Source organism: Prionailurus viverrinus, chromosome D1, assembly GCF_022837055.1.
Source record: "Prionailurus viverrinus isolate Anna chromosome D1, UM_Priviv_1.0, whole genome shotgun sequence".
Classification (NCBI taxonomy): Eukaryota; Metazoa; Chordata; class Mammalia; order Carnivora; family Felidae; genus Prionailurus; species Prionailurus viverrinus.
This window is the reverse complement of record NC_062570.1, coordinates 114,800,552-114,816,983: the sequence shown is the minus strand read 5'-3', so window position 1 is coordinate 114,816,983 and position 16,432 is coordinate 114,800,552. Positions and strand designations below refer to the sequence as shown.

The following is a 16,432-nucleotide window of genomic DNA, read 5'->3' as shown; positions in this document are numbered from 1 at the left end:
CCTGTCCATGCTAATTGTTTTCAGGGGGACATCAGGATTTGAAAACAGCCAAGGGAGGGGCAGAGGGCTGCAGCCCGGGGGTCGGGCTGTCACCCAGGTGTGGCGTGAGGGGCTCTTCCTTCCCTGGGGCTCAGTGTGGAGCTGCAGGAGGAGGGAGGAAGCGGAGCCGGGCCCACACTCTCTGAGCCGACAACACCCTGGCTCTTTGGCCGTGATAGGAGGGCGGTCGTGCCAGTCCCGGTGGGCTCCCCGGAAGCTGCGTCCAGGCGCGGTGACCAATCCGATCCCGGATTTGCTTCCCCAGATGTGTGCTGCTTCTGGTCCGACTGGATCAACGAGAACCACCCCAGCATGGACAGCACCGGTGGAGACTGGGAGAAATTCGACAGTGTCTGCAGGGAACCCGAGGACATCCAGTGCAGGTTGGCCACGGAGCCAGAGCTCAGCTGGGAGGAGACGGGCCAGAAGGTACGGTGCGATGTCTCCTCAGGGTTCACTTGCCTCAACGAAGACCAGTTTGGAAACGGGCCGTTCGCCGTCTGTTATGACTATGAAATACGTGTCAATTGTTGCCTGCCGATGTATGAGTGTCCCGGGTCCCCAACCACGGCCCCAACCACCACCCCCTCAACCACAACCACCACCCCGACCACCACCAGCATGCCTGAGTGCGTGCCTGAGTGCAATTGGACTGGCTGGCTGGATTCAGGGAAACCAGACAACACCAAACCGGGGGCAGACATCGAATCTGTCAAGGTCTGTGAACCAGGCTGGGCGGCCAACATCTCCTGCAGAGCCGCCCAGTTCCCTGACGTCCCCCTTGGGCAGCTGGGGCAGAACGTGGATTGCGACATCAGTGTCGGGCTGGTGTGCAGAAATGAAAACCAGAAGCCAGGGGGATACATGCCCCAGCCTTCTTGCCTCAACTATGAGATCAACGTCTACTGCTGTTCGTGGCCTCCACCCTGCATCTCCACGCCTTCCCCTGTAACCACGCCGACCTCCCCGACCACCACCACCACCAGCACAGAGACCCCGACCCCGGCCTCGACCACCACCACCAGCAGCACGGAGACTCCGACCTCCACCCCGACCACCACCAGCACGGAGACCCCGACCTCCACCCCGACCACCACCAGCACGGAGACCCCGACCTCCACTCTGACCACCACCAGCACGGAGACCCCGACCCCGGCCTCCACCACCACCACCACCAGCACGGAGACTCCGACCCCCACCCCGACCACCACCAGCACGGAGACCCCGACCCCCACCCCGACCACCACCAGCACGGAGACCCCGGCCCCCACCCTGACCACCACCAGCACGGAGACCCCGACCCCCACCCCGACCACCACCAGCACGGAGACCCCGACCTCCACCCCAACCACCACCACCACCAGCACGGAGACCCCGACCCCCAACCCGACCACCACCAGCATGGAGACCCCGACCCCGGGCTCGACCACCACCACCACCAGCACGGAGACCCCGACCTCCACCCCAACCACCACCACCACCAACACGGAGACCCCGACCCCCACCCCGACCACCACCAGCACGGAGACCCTGACCCCGGCCTCCACCCCGACCACCACCAGCACGGAGACCCCGACCTCCACTCTGACCACCACCAGCACGGAGACCCCAACTGCCACCCCGACCACGACCAGCACGGAGACCCCGACCCCGGCCTCCACCACCACCACCACCAGCACGGAGACCCCGACCTCCACCCCGACCACCACCAGCACGGAGACCCCGACCTCCACTCTGACCACCACCAGCACGGAGACCCCGACCCCGGCCTCCACCACCACCACCACCAGCACGGAGACTCCGACCCCCACCCTGACCACCACCAGCACGGAGACCCCGACCCCCACCCCGACCACCACCAGCACGGAGACCCCGACCCCCACCCCGACCACCACCAGCACGGAGACCCCGACCCCGGCCTCGACCACCACCAGCACGGAGACCCCGACCTCCACCACAACCACCACCACCACCAGCACGGAGACCCCGACCCCCACTCCGACCACCACCAGCACGGAGACCCCGACCCCGGCCTCCACCCCGACCACCACCAGCACGGAGACCCCGACCTCCACTCTGACCACCACCAGCACGGAGACCCCAACTGCCACCCCGACCACCACCAGCACGGAGACCCCGACCCCGGCCTCCACCCCAACCACCACCCCGACCACCACCAGCACGGAGACCCCGACCTCCACTCTGACCACCACCAGCACGGAGACCCCGACCCCGGCCTCGACCACCACCACCACCAGCACGGAGACCCCGACCTCCACCCCGACCACCACCACCACCAGCACGGAGACCCCGACCCCCGCCTCGACCACCACCATCACAGAGACCCCAACCCCGGCCTCGACCACCACCACCACCAGCACGGAGACCCCGCCCCCGGCCTCGACCACCACCACCATCAGCACGCGGACCCCGACCCCGACCTCCACCCCGACCACCACCAGCACGGAGACCCCGACCCCGGCCTCCATCACCACGACCACCAGCACGGAGACCCCAACCCCCACCCCGACCACCACCAGCACGGAGACCCCGACCCCGGCCTCAACCACCACCACCACCAGCACGGAGACCCTGACCTCCACCCCGACCATCACCACCACCAGCACGGAGACCCCGACCCCCACCCCGACCACCACCAGCACGGAGACCCCGACCCCGGCCTCCACCACCACCACCACCACCAGCACGGGGACCCCGACCTCCACCCCGACCACCACCAGCACGGAGACCCCAACCGCCACCCTGACCACCACCAGCACGGAGACCCCGACCCCGGCCTCCACCACCACGACCACCAGCACGGAGACCCCGACTCCCACCCCGACCACCACCAGCACAGAGACCCCGACCCCAGCCTCCACCACCACCACCACCAGCACGGAGACCCCGACCCCCACCCCGACCACCACCAGCACAGAGACCCCGACCCCAGCCTCCACCACCACCACCACCAGCACGGAGACCCCGACCTCCACCCCGACCACCACCACCACCAGCACGGAGACCCCGACCCCCGCCTCGACCACCACCATCACAGAGACCCCAACCCCGGCCTCGACCACCACCACCACCAGCACGGAGACCCTGCCCCTGGCCTCGACCACCACCACCACCAGCACGCGGACCCCGACCCCGACCTCCACCCCGACCACCACCAGCACAGAGACCCCGACCCCGGCCTCCATCACCACGACCACCAGCACGGAGACCCCAACCCCCACGCCGACCACCACCAGCACGGAGACCCCGACCCCCACCCCGACCACCACCAGCACGGAGACCCCGACCTCCACCCCGACCACCACCAGCACAGAGACCCCGACCCCAGCCTCCACCACCACCACCACCAGCACGGAGACCCCGACCCCCACCCCGACCACCACCAGCACAGAGACCCCGACCCCAGCCTCCACCACCACCACCACCACCACCAGCACGGAGACCCCGACCTCCACCCCGACCACCACCAGCACGGAGACCCCGACCCCGGCCTCCACCACCACCACCACCAGCACGGGAACCCTGATCTCCACCCCGACCTCCACCAGCACGGAGACCCCGACCTCCACCCCGACCACCACCAGCACGGAGACCACAACCGCCACCCCGACCACCACCAGCACGGAGACCCCGACCCCGGCCTCCACCCCAACCACCACCAGCACGGAGACCCCAACCACCACCCCGACCACCACCAGCACGGAGACCCCGACCCCGGCCTCGACCACCACCAGCACGGAGACCCCGACCCCGGCCTCCACCCCAACCACCACCAGCACGGAGACCCCAACCACCACCCCAACCACCACCAGCACGGAGACCCCAACCACCACCCCGACCACCACCAGCACAGAGACCCCGACCCCGGCCTCCATCACCACGACCAGCAGCACGGAGACCCCAACCCCCACCCCGACCACCACCAGCACGGAGACCCCGACCCCCACCCCGACCACCACCAGCACGGAGACCCCGACCCCCACCCCGACCACCACCAGCACGGAGACCCCGACCCCGGCCTCGACCACCACCACCACCAGCACAGAGACCCCAACCCCCGCCTCGACCACCACCACCACCAGCACGGAGACCCCGATCCCGGCCTCGACCACCACCACCACCAGCACGGAGACCCCGACCCCGGCCTCGACCACCACCACCACCAGCACAGAGACCCCAACCCCCGCCTCGACCACCACCAGCACAGAGACCCCAATCCCGGCCTCGACCACCACCACCACCAGCACGGGGACCCCGACCCCGACCTCCACCCCGACCACCACCAGCAAGGAGACGCCGACCCCGGCCTCGAGCACCACCACCACCAGCACGAAGACCCCGACCTCCACCACCACCAGCACGGAGACCCCGACCACCACCCCGACCACCACCAGCACGGAGACCCCGACCCCGGCCTCCACCACCACCACCACCACCACCACAACCAGCACGGGGACCCCGACCTCCACCCCGACCACCACCAGCACGGAGACCCCGACCCCGGCCTCCACCACCACCACCACCACCAGCACGGGGACCCCGACCTCCACTCTGACCACCACCAGCACGGAGACCCCGACCCCGGCCTCCACCACCACCACCACCACCAGCACGGGGACCCCGACCTCCACCCCGACCACCACCAGCACGGAGACCCCGACCCCGGCCTCCACCACCACCACCACCACCAGCACGGGGACCCCGACCTCCACCCCGACCACCACCAGCACGGAGACCCCGACCCCGGCCTCCACCACCACCACCACCAGCACGGAGACCCCGACCCCCACCCCGACCACCACCAGCACGGAGACCCCGACCCCAATCTCCACCACCACCACCACCAGCACGGAGACCCCGACCCCCACCCCGACCACCACCAGCACGGAGACCCCGACCCCGGCCTCCACCACCACCACCACCAGCACGGGGACCCCGGCCTCCACCCCAACCACCACCAGCACGGAGACCCCAACTGCCACCCCGACCACCACCAGCACGGAGACCCCGACCCCCACCCCGACCACCACCAGCACGGAGACCCCGACCTCCACTCTGACCACCACCAGCACGGAGACCCCGACCCCGGCCTCCACCACCACCACCACCAGCACGGGGACCCCGGCCTCCACCCCAACCACCACCAGCACGGAGACCCCAACTGCCACCCTGACCACCACCAGCACGGAGACCCCGACCCCCACCCCGACCACCACCAGCACGGAGACCCCGACCCCGGCCTCCACCACCACCACCACCACCAGCACGGGGACCCCGACCCCCACCCCGACCACCACCAGCACGGAGACCCTGACCCCGGCCTCCACCACCACCACCACCACCAGCACGGGGACCCCGACCCCCACCCCGACCACCACCAGCACGGAGACCCCGACCCCGGCCTCCACCACCACCACCACCACCAGCACGGGGACCCCGACCTCCACCCCGACCACCACCAGCACGGAGACCCCGACCCCGGCCTCCACCACCACCACCACCACCAGCACGGGGACCCCGACCTCCACCCCGACCACCACCAGCACGGAGACCCCGACCCCGGCCTCCACCACCACCACCACCAGCACGGAGACCCCGACCCCCACCCCGACCACCACCAGCACGGAGACCCCGACCCCAATCTCCACCACCACCACCACCAGCACGGAGACCCCAACCCCCACCCCGACCACCACCAGCACGGAGACCCCGACCCCGGCCTCCACCACCACCACCACCAGCACGGGGACCCCGGCCTCCACCCCAACCACCACCAGCACGGAGACCCCAACTGCCACCCCGACCACCACCAGCACGGAGACCCCGACCCCCACCCCGACCACCACCAGCACGGAGACCCCGACCTCCACTCTGACCACCACCAGCACGGAGACCCCGACCCCGGCCTCCACCACCACCACCACCAGCACGGGGACCCCGGCCTCCACCCCAACCACCACCAGCACGGAGACCCCAACTGCCACCCTGACCACCACCAGCACGGAGACCCCGACCCCCACCCCGACCACCACCAGCACGGAGACCCCGACCCCGGCCTCCACCACCACCACCACCACCAGCACGGGGACCCCGACCTCCACCCCAACCACCACCAGCACGGAGACCCCGACCCCGGCCTCCACCACCACCACCACCAGCACGGAGACCCCGACCCCCACCCCGACCACCACCAGCACGGAGACCCCGACCCCAGTCTCCACCACCACCACCAGCACGGAGACCCCGACTCCCACCCCGACCACCACCAGCACGGAGACCCCGACCCCGGCCTCCACCACCACCACCACCAGCACGGAGACCCCGACCCCCACCCCGACCACCACCAGCACGGAGACCCCGACCTCCACTCTGACCACCACCAGCACGGAGACCCCGACCCCGGCCTCCACCACCACCACCACCACCAGCACGGGGACCCCGGCCTCCACCCCGACCACCACCAGCACGGAGACCCCAACTGCCACCCCGACCACCACCAGCACGGAGACCCCGACCCCCACCCCGACCACCACCAGCACGGAGACCCCGACCCCGGCCTCCACCACCACCACCACCAGCACGGGGACCCCGGCCTCCACCCCGACCACCACCAGCACGGAGACCCCAACTGCCACCCCGACCACCACCAGCACGGAGACCCCGACCCCCACCCCGACCACCACCAGCACGGAGACCCCGACCCCGGCCTCCACCACCACCACCACCACCAGCACGGGGACCCCGACCTCCACCCCGACCACCACCAGCACGGAGACCCCAGCCGCCACCCTGACCACCACCAGCACGGAGACCCCGACCCCGGCCTCCACCACCACGACCACCAGCACGGAGACCCTGACCCCAGCCTCCACCACCACCACCACCAGCACGGAGACCCCAACTGCCACCCCGACCACCACCGGCACGGAGACCCCGACCCCCACCCTGACCACCACCACCACCAGCACGGAGACCTCGACCCCCACCCCGACCCCGGCCTCAACTACCACCACCACCAGCACGGAGACCCCCTCCACACCCACACCCACGACTGTGTCAGCGACGTCCACAGAAACGCTCACACCGCCAGGACGCCCGTCATCCACTCCGCACAGGCCACCGACCACGAGTGCCACGACCTCCAGTGTGCACCCCCCCACGCTGACCCCAATCTCCTCCCCCAGCATTGTTGAAACTACAGGTTCCATCACCAGCACAGCCCTGGAATACTGTTGCGTTTTGAATGACACATACTTTGCCCCAGGTACCCAGGCTTGTCACTTCTGACTCTTAGGCGCCAGAGGCGGGTGGGTTCTGGTCTCCTGTCACCAGTGGTAAGGGGTTAGGCCGAAGTCCCCACCGGGAGCCGGCTGGACGGCTGTCCCTGTGGTCTGCCCCTCTTGGCTGTCGCCGTGAGTCAGGGACACGGTCGAGGTGGGCTTCCCTCCAGTGGCCCTGTCGGCACCTGTTTGTATGCTCTGGGAGCCAGCCCTGCGTGGCTAGTGTAGGTCTGGTCTCTGTCCCCTGGCAGGTGAAACGGTGTATAACGGCACGCATGGGGACACCTGCTATTACGTGAACTGCTCGCTGTCCTGCACCTTGGAGTTCTTCAACTGGTCGTGTCCGTCCACACCCTCCCCAACGCCCACCCCTTCCTCGCCAACGCCGGCCTCAACACCCAAACCACCCACGTCCATGGCATCGAGCACTCTGGCCACCACCAAGCCCCCTGGGTGCCTAGACTTTGATCCTCCCAGAGAGGTCAGTGGGCTGCGGGCCGCTTGTGGTCCCCTTGGCTCTGCGCACACATGCCCACCTGGGAGGACAGGGATGTCTGCCGGTCACCCGCGACGCCCTGTCCTCCGAGCGGCCTTTTCGGGGCAGGGTCGGCCGAGCGCCCACCTTCTGGGCCACGCCTCCCCTGCCGGGCGAGGAGGAGGAGGAGGAGGCTTGGCCGGTGGTGAGGCCGGGGCGGCTGCCTCCTGCACTGGGCGGTCCCCAGGCTCCAGGGGAGGGCTCAGGGCCACCCCTGTGCAGGCTGGGGCTCCAGGGTGGTCCCCGCTGACCCTGCGCCTTCCCCGCCTTAGGAGAACGAGACGTGGTGGCTGTGTAACTGCACCATGGCCATCTGCAAATACGACAACATAGTGGAGTTAGTGCAGGTGAAGTGCAACCCCCCACCCATGCCCACCTGCTCCAACGACCTCCCGCCCGTGCGCGTCATGGACCCTGATGGCTGCTGCTGGCACTGGGAGTGCGACTGTGAGTTGGCCCAGGCCGCGGGACCCTCCCCTCCTTCCCCCTTCTGCGGGTGTGGGGCTGCAGGCCCTCAGGGGCTTCTCGTGCCTCCTGCTGGTTCCCCCTCTGGGGCAGGGGGTCCAGGCAGGGGAGGGGCGTGCCTGCTGGAGCCACCTCCACCACCGAGGCTGCTCCCCGCCACCACCCCCCCCACCCCCGGGGTGGGCGGGGCAGGGCTGGACTTCGAACCCGGACCCTCTGGCTCCCAAGCCAGGCTCTGTCCCACCGCACAGGCTTGGACGCCCCTCGCGCTCCAGGAACCAGAATTTCCGGGACCCCCTGGATTCCTGCTTTGTCTTCTCGCTGTTCCTGGGCTCCCGCCGGCTCCTGTCTCTGTCCCAGCCGCTCCCCCCGTCTGGGGCTTGGTGTGGCTCACGGGAGCTCTGTCCGCAGGCTACTGCACAGGCTGGGGGGACCCGCACTACGTCACCTTCGACGGGCTTTACTACAGCTACCAGGGCAACTGCACGTATGTGCTGGTGGAGGAGATCCGCCCCACGGTAGACGGCTTCGGCGTCTACATCGACAACTACCACTGTGACGTCAACGACCGGGTGTCCTGCCCCCGCACGCTCATCGTGCGCCACGAGACCCAGGAGGTGCTGATCAAGACGGTGCAGATGGCCCCCATAAAAGTGCAGGTGCGCTGGCCAGGTGGCGGGACACTGCGGCGGGGGGGGGGGGGGGTGCCGGTTCCCTCGCTCGGCAGGGGGCTGGGCTGTTCTCGCGGGACCAGGGACCTTGACCTCCCACACGCCCCCTGGCTGCAGTCCTCTCGCACACACTCGCGTGGAGTTGCTGGTTCCGGGGGCCTGGGGAGCCTCACCCCTCGGCACAGGGGGACTCTCGGGACAGCGTCCTTGTGATCTCACCCCGGGGATCGGCCGGGACCAGTCTGGCCCGGAGCAGTGGAAAGGAAGTGGGAAAGGGACCAGGGCAAGGGGCAGGGGGACGGGGGGCAGGGGACAGGCAGGGGTCCCCACACTGGACGCACAGGCCTGACAACAGGTAGGGCTGGGGCGACCCCAGATGCTCTGTCAAGACGCAGCTTGCCCCGACTCGCCCCTGTGAGACACGCGCGGCGGCCGGGGCAGGGCCCCGGGGGAGGGGCCACCACGTCGGCCCCGAGGGGACGTCCTGACCGCGGGTGTGCCGGCCGCAGGTGCAGGTCAACGGGCAGGCCGTGGCGCTGCCCTACAGGAAGTATGGGCTGCAGGTGTCCCAGTCGGGCATCAACTACGTGGTGGACATCTCCAGGCTGGGCGCCCTCATCTCCTACAACGGCCTGTCCTTCTCCATCAGGCTGCCCCACCACCGGTTTGGCAACAACACCAAGGGCCAGTGTGGTGAGCCCCTCAGCCCCTGCGGGCTCCCTGCGGCTCCCGGGCCCGCCCCCGGGGGGGGGGGTTGGGGGTTGGCTGGGGCCGAGGCCGGTGTGACGGCCGGCCAGCCAGGGGCTGGCTCCCTGGCTCTTCGGCTGGGGCCCCGGGGCCGTCATGCCGGGTGGGCCCCTGTGGGACCGAGCCGGCCGGAGTCTCGTCCGCTCTGCGCCCTCAGCCCTGGCCTGGCGGTCGCCGCGGCCCCGGGGCCGGGCCGGGGCTGTCTGCTGTGCGGCGTGGCTCTGGTGCTGGCTCAGCGTGGGCCTCCCTCCCGACGCAGGCACTTGTACCAACAACACCGCCGACGACTGCGTGTTGCCCAGCGGAGAGGTCGTTTCCAACTGTGAGGTCGCGGCCGACCAGTGGGTGGTGAACGACCCCTCCAAGCCACACTGTCCCCACGTCGGCGTCACCACCAAGCCCCCGGCTAGCACGCCGTCAGCGGGCAGCCCCACGCCCAAGGACTGTGCTTCCCCTCTCTGCGACCTCATCAAAGACAGGTACCCCCCAGGCCTGGCTGCCGCCGGTCACCCGCCGGGGGCAGGGGCTCAGGGAGCGGCCAGGCGTACAGGGAGAGCCAGGCCAGACCGCGGGGTGGGAAGAAGGGCAGGCTTGAGGGGCTGGGGCCTCGCCCCCAGTCTGCAAAGGGGGGCCGGACGCGGAGCACGTCTGGGGTGTCAGAGTGAGGTCAGGGCGCCACGGGCGGGTGCCGGGCCTCGGACGGCCCGGGGCTGGGGCTTCCGACGTCTCCGGGGCTGAGCCGTGTGGCGAGACGTCCCTGTGCCTTGGCGGGGTCGACCGCGCCGGGGGCCCTAGGGAGAGAGGCTGAGCCGGGACCGAGCTGGCGTGCAGGGCTGATGTCAGGGAGGCAGACCTGGGCTGAGACGGAGAGGAGCTGGCATCCACGGGGAGCGAGTGCCTGTTCCCAGAGGTGTGCGGGCCGAGGCTGCGTGGCCCCCCTGCCACGGCTGCTGGAGGGGGTCCCGGCACCCGGCAGCCTCCGCCTCCGGGAGGCGGGCGCACAGCACCTCGCCCTCGGGCTGCAGAGCCGACCCCCCCTTCCCCAGGGCGGCCCTTTGCTCTCCTGCCACGGGCAGCCCACAGGCGCCTGTTGGGTGGGTGCAGGCTGAGCCAGGCTCCAGCAGGGCAGCCGGGTGGAGGTGCTGGGCTGGTGGGGAGCATGAGGGGGGCGGGGAGGGCCGGCCGGAGCGTGACCCCCGTGTCCTTCCTCACAGCCTGTTCGCCCAGTGCCACGCCGTGGCACCCCCCCAGCACTACTACGACGCCTGCGTGTTCGACAGCTGCTTCGTGCCCGGCTCGGGCCTGGAGTGCGCCAGCCTGCAGACCTACGCGACCCTCTGTGCCCAGAAGGGTGTCTGTATCGACTGGCGGAACCACACCAACGGAGCCTGCTGTGCGTGCCCGCCTGCCCCTGCCCCGGACCCGTGGTCCCGCGGGCCGGTGGGGTCTCTGGCTACGGCCTGTAGCCACGCCTGTGGGAGGCCAGGCGTCCAGGGAGAGCCGGGCAGGACCGTGGGGTGGGAAGAAGGGCAGGCTTGAGGGGCTGGGGGCCTGGGCTGCCGCCGGGCTCGCCAAACACAGCTCGTCACCTGCCTCCCTTCTCAGGATGGCACGGGGCACCGAGGTGGGCGACGCCGGGCAGCCGCTCACCCCCCCCGGGGGCAGGAATGTCACTCGCCAGTCCCCCACCTCCACCCCCCCCCCCCCCCCCCCCCGGCTCCGGCTTCTCTGATTCCTGTCCCCTTCCTGCAGTGCTGACGTGTCCGCCTCACAGGGAGTACCGGGCCTGTGGTCCTCCAGAGGAACCCACCTGCAAGTCTGGGTTAGTTGCTGGAAGATGCACGGGGGCGGCGGGCCTCCAGCTGGAGCACAGACCCACCTCATGATGCCCTCTCATCCCCAGATCCTTCGAGAAGAACAACAGCATCCTGGTGGAGGGCTGCTTCTGTCCCGAGGGCACCATGAACTACGCCCCGGGATTCGACGCCTGTGTGGACATGTGTGGTACGCTGCCTGCCCACATTGCCTCCGTGAAGCCCGCCCTGATCCCGTGGCACCGGGACTCTGCTAACACGATTTGTTTCCTCTCCCTTCCTAGGCTGTGTGGGACCTGACAATGTGCCTAGAAAGGTAGGCCTTTCCTCTTGGTGCCACGGTAGGATTCACCCATAAGCCCTGAACTTTGGGGACCAGGGTGGGTGGCAAGAAGAAGCCAGGAGTCTCAGACCCTGAGTCATGCCATTTACATCCCGGAGGGCTGAGCCAGCAGGGTCATCCGGACACCCACACCCAGTCACTTACCCACCCATGCATCTCCCTCCCTCTCTCCCTCCCACCTTCCACCCCTCCATCCATCCACCCACCCATCCATCCTCCCATCCGTGCACTCACCCAACTCTCCATCCATCTGTCCAACTCTCCACCCATCCATCCATCCGTCCGTCCATCCGTCCATCCATCCATCCATCCATCCACCCACCCATCCATCTGTCCGTCTGTCCGTCCATCTGTCCTCCTGTCCGTCCATCCATCCTCCTGTCTGTCCATCCGTCCACCCATCCATCCATCCAACCACCCACCTGTCCGTCGATCCATCCATCCATCCATCTATCCATCCATCTGTCCATCCATCTGTCGTCCTGTCCGTCCATCCGTCCTCCTGTCCGTCCATCCGTCCTCCTGTCCGTCCATCCATCCATCCATCCATCCACCCATCTGTCCGTCCGTCTGTCCATCCATCCATCCATCCATCCATCCATCCAACTGTCTATCTGTCCATCCATCTGTCTGTCAAACTCTCCACCCATCCATCCATCCGTCCGTCTGTCCGTCCATCCATCCATCCACCCATCCATCCATCCAACTGTCCATCCGTCTGTCCTCCTGTCTGTCCATCCATCCTCCTGTCCGTCCATCCGTCCATCCATCCATCCATCCATCCACCCATCTGTCCGTCCATCTGTCCATCCATCCATCCACTCACTGGCCCATGTGTCCATCCACACCTTCATGCCACCCACCCATGGGCCATCTGAAGCTCTATCTAAACCTGAGATGACATCCTGGCCACAGTGTTGTCCTGTCTCCTACACATGGTTGATGCCTTAGCTCTAGTCTGCGAGCCCCATACACGTGTCATGTGTTTCCCGTGTGCCAGCAAGTGCCAGGAGCAGGTCACGGCTGTGATGTCAGTGACCTGCCCCCACGTGCTGGGAGGTGGGGAGGGCACAGGTGTCCTATGGGACCTGAGTGGGACGCGAGGTGTGGTGCCCTCATCCGGCCGACTGTGGATGTGCTGCGGTGTGGCCCTGGCAAGGGGTCTTGGGTGCCAGCCCGCCTCACCCAAGTGGCACCTGTGACCCCCCTGCCCACCCACTTCCTGCCTGCAGTTTGGGGAACACTTTGAGTTCGACTGCAAGAGCTGTGTCTGCCTGGAGGGCGGGAGCGGCATTTCCTGCCTGCCCAAGACGTGCAGCCAGGAGCCGCCCCAGTGCACGGAGGAGGGCACCTACCCGCTCACAGAGGTCAACCCCGCCGACACCTGCTGCAACATCACGTCCTGCAGTAAGGCCACCCCCGGGATGGTGCGGGGTGCTGGGGGCCCAGGAGTCGCCCGGCAGCCCCCGACGGTGTTTTCACCTCCTCACTGAGCTGGGGAGCCGCTCACTTGGGGGCCTTTGGGGCATGTCCACCTGAGCACGGGTGTCGGAGGAGGCCGGTGCCCGCAGCCCCCTCTTTCCCCTTGTCTCCCCCCTCCCCCCAGAGTGCAACACCAGCCTGTGCCCGGCGACGCCGTCCAAGTGCCCACTGGGATTTGAAGTGAAGAGTGAGATCACACCCGGGAAGTGCTGCCCCACCTACACCTGTGGTTAGTGGGGGCTGGGGGGTGGGGCTGAGACCCCCGTGGGGTCACCCTGCGTGGCGGCCACACTCCCCCTGGGCTCAGTGTCCGTGCTGTCCCTGGGGGTGGGACTGACCGTGGGGTCACCCCGCATGGTGGTCACACTCCCCCTGGGCCCAGATGTCCACTCTGTCCAGCCCGACCCGCGTCCCCGTTCTCTTCCTCCCAGTGCCCAAGGGTGTGTGCGTTCACCAGAATGCTGAGTACCAGGTGAGCGTGGGCAGGGTGCCGGGCAGGGTGCCCGCTCTGGGGCCTCCGTGGTGGGCGGTAGCCCCGCCTCACGTGCTCCTCTCTGTGCCCTCAGCCGGGGTCGCCAGTTTACTCCTCCAAGTGCCAGGACTGCGTGTGCACCAACCGCAGGAACAGCAGCACCGAGCTCAACGTCATCTCCTGCACCCACGTGCTCTGTGACAACTCCTGCAGCCCCGTAAGCCTCCCCCCGCCCCCCTGGAGGCCACGGGCCATCCCGCGGCCACCTCTGTGGCTCCCTTCCTCCCCGCACCAACCCAGCCGTGTGCGTCCCGCAGGGCTTTGAGCTGGTGGAGGCCCCCGGGGAGTGCTGTGGTAAGTGTGAGCAGACCCACTGCATCATCAAGAGGCCCGGCAAGGAACCCATCATCCTAAAGGTGAGCGAGGGGCCTGCTCCCATCCCCACCCAGGAGGGGCCGGCCCGCAGCCACGGGCAAGGCCTGGGATGCCTCCCGCCACCCCAGCAGGGTCTTCCCAGGGCTGGGCATGGCTGTTCCAGTGTCCTGGGGTGGCCGTGACCGCAGTCTAGGGCTGGAAACACCAGGAGTGACCGAGTCTTTTCGTCTGGAGCCGGAGTCCAGGCTGAAGGTGTCGCAGGGCCGCGGTCCCTTCAAGGGCTCTGGGGGAGCCTTCCTGCCTCTTTGGCTTCTGGGGCTCCAGACGGCCCCGGGGTTGTGGCCGTGTCCCTCCACTTTCTGGCTCACCTTCCTGTGGCCCCGCCTGTCTCTTATAAGTATACTCGTTGTTGGATTTAGAACCACCCGTGTAATCTGGGATGGTCTCATCTCAGCGTCTTTAACCTAATCTCACCTCTCAGCACTCTTTCTCCAGATAAGGTCGTGTCTGCAGGTGCAGGGGTCAGGATGTGGACGTGTCTGGGGGCTCTAGGCTGGTGGCTGTGGGCCTGCAGGCTGGACCTTCTGTCCGACAGGAGCTGCACTTGGCTGGGTGGTTGGAAACCTGCAGGGCGTTTCTTGTCTATCTTCCGGGTGGGCCCCCTGTGGGTCTCACCAGGCTGTCTTGTGCCCTGCAGCCCGGGGACATAAAGCATGACCCCAAGAATAACTGCACATTCTTCAGCTGCGTGAAGATTCACAACCAGCTCATCTCTTCGGTCTCCAACATCACCTGCCCCGACTTTGACCCCAGCATCTGCCTCCCGGTGAGTGGGGGTCCTTTCTTCGGGACCTGCCCTTTCCCACCCTGAGGCAGGACGGGGCTGCTCATGGCTGGGGGGTGGTCTGGGGGTCCCAGGCTCGTTCTCCTTCCTTCCAGGGTTCCATCACTCTCATGCCCAATGGTTGCTGCAAGAAATGTGAGTACAGCCTGGCGGGCAGGCATCTCTGGGGCACACGGCGCGGCAGGGGAGCTCCCTCTGGGACCCTGGGGCGGGGGTGAAGGAGGCACAGGGGATGATGTCCCGGGACTCCCGTCCCCTTCTGTGCCGCTCTCAGCCAGATGTTAAATTGGGGGGCAGCAGCTGGGGGCCCTGCTTGCTGTGGGGTGGCCGGGGCTGGGGCACTCGAGGAGGGAGAGGAGGCCGTGAGGGAGAACCTGCGGGCCCCCCGGGGTGTGGAGACCCCACCCCCCAGCCCAGAGCCTCCAACCCCCCTCCTGGCAGGCATCCCTCGCAACGAGACCAGGACCTTCTGTTCCGCCATCCCCGTTACCCGGGAAATTTCTTTCGCCGGCTGCACCAACAAAGTCAGGATGAACTACTGCTCTGGGTCCTGCGGGACCTTCGCCCTGTGAGTCCCAGGCCCCGGGCAGGGGTGGGGGAGGGGCTCCTTGCCCTAGTGGGGGTGGCTCCTCACTCTGGCCGGCCGCCCGCCCGCAGGTACTCGGCCGAGGCCCAGGCCCTGGACCACAGGTGCTCCTGCTGTAAGGAAGAACGGACCAGCCAGCGGGAGGTGGTGCTGCACTGTCCCCAGGGCGGCTCGCGGAGCCACACCTACACCCACATCGAGAGCTGCCGGTGCCAGGACACCGTCTGCGAGCTCCCGCCGGCCCCGCGCCGCGTCCCCGGCCGCTCCCGGCGCTCCAGCCCCGGGGGCCTGCGCCCAGGAGGCGCTTGAACAGGGTCGTGCCACCCAGCTCGCCCCCACCGCCCTCCGCACCCCCCACCCCTCCTGCTGACCCCCTGAGCTTCCTCACCTCCTGAGCCGGCTTCCTCTCTGCAGATATTTATTTTCTGAGTCTTTGTTCAATTCTTCGCTTTCCACAATAAACTTGGGCAGACGCTGTGCCGGTGTGTGTGGTCGGTGCTGGGCGTCCGGACGGCTGCCGTGCACGGCCCCGGGTCTCGCTGCTTCCTGTGGGGCGAGCGGACCGAGAAGGTCCAGAGAGGGGCCCGGTCCGCACGCTCTGCGCACGGGGCGCAGGGGGGCCGGCGCACACTTGCCTGCCTGGCTGTGGCAAGCTTCCTGTGCCAAGTGCGGCCCCCAGCGACCTCTGTCCCTCGAGCCGCCTCCAGAAAGCCCTGTCCCGCCCTGTCCTGCCCTCAGCGTGGCCAAAGCCCTTTCTG

The 16,432-nt window shown here is 68.3% G+C and overlaps 1 protein-coding gene across 1 annotated transcript in view; it reads left to right on the top strand.

Annotated features, from left to right (window-relative positions):
• The window catches only part of MUC2 (mucin 2, oligomeric mucus/gel-forming), a 28,959-nt gene extending 12,976 nt beyond the window's left edge, over positions 1-15,983 (top strand). The window contains exons 30-49 of the mRNA XM_047823319.1: positions 305-6,894; positions 7,087-7,324; positions 7,592-7,821; positions 8,148-8,322; positions 8,752-8,999; positions 9,521-9,704; positions 10,018-10,237; positions 10,973-11,151; positions 11,511-11,580; positions 11,662-11,762; positions 11,857-11,888; positions 13,148-13,322; positions 13,522-13,626; positions 13,829-13,869; positions 13,964-14,086; positions 14,187-14,285; positions 14,942-15,070; positions 15,184-15,223; positions 15,530-15,656; positions 15,746-15,983. Of these exons, the coding sequence (XP_047679275.1) occupies positions 305-6,894; positions 7,087-7,324; positions 7,592-7,821; positions 8,148-8,322; positions 8,752-8,999; positions 9,521-9,704; positions 10,018-10,237; positions 10,973-11,151; positions 11,511-11,580; positions 11,662-11,762; positions 11,857-11,888; positions 13,148-13,322; positions 13,522-13,626; positions 13,829-13,869; positions 13,964-14,086; positions 14,187-14,285; positions 14,942-15,070; positions 15,184-15,223; positions 15,530-15,656; positions 15,746-15,983 (9,344 nt within the window). The remainder of the gene's footprint in view (positions 1-304; positions 6,895-7,086; positions 7,325-7,591; positions 7,822-8,147; positions 8,323-8,751; positions 9,000-9,520; positions 9,705-10,017; positions 10,238-10,972; positions 11,152-11,510; positions 11,581-11,661; positions 11,763-11,856; positions 11,889-13,147; positions 13,323-13,521; positions 13,627-13,828; positions 13,870-13,963; positions 14,087-14,186; positions 14,286-14,941; positions 15,071-15,183; positions 15,224-15,529; positions 15,657-15,745) is intronic.
• The last annotated feature ends 449 nt before the right edge of the window (positions 15,984-16,432 follow it).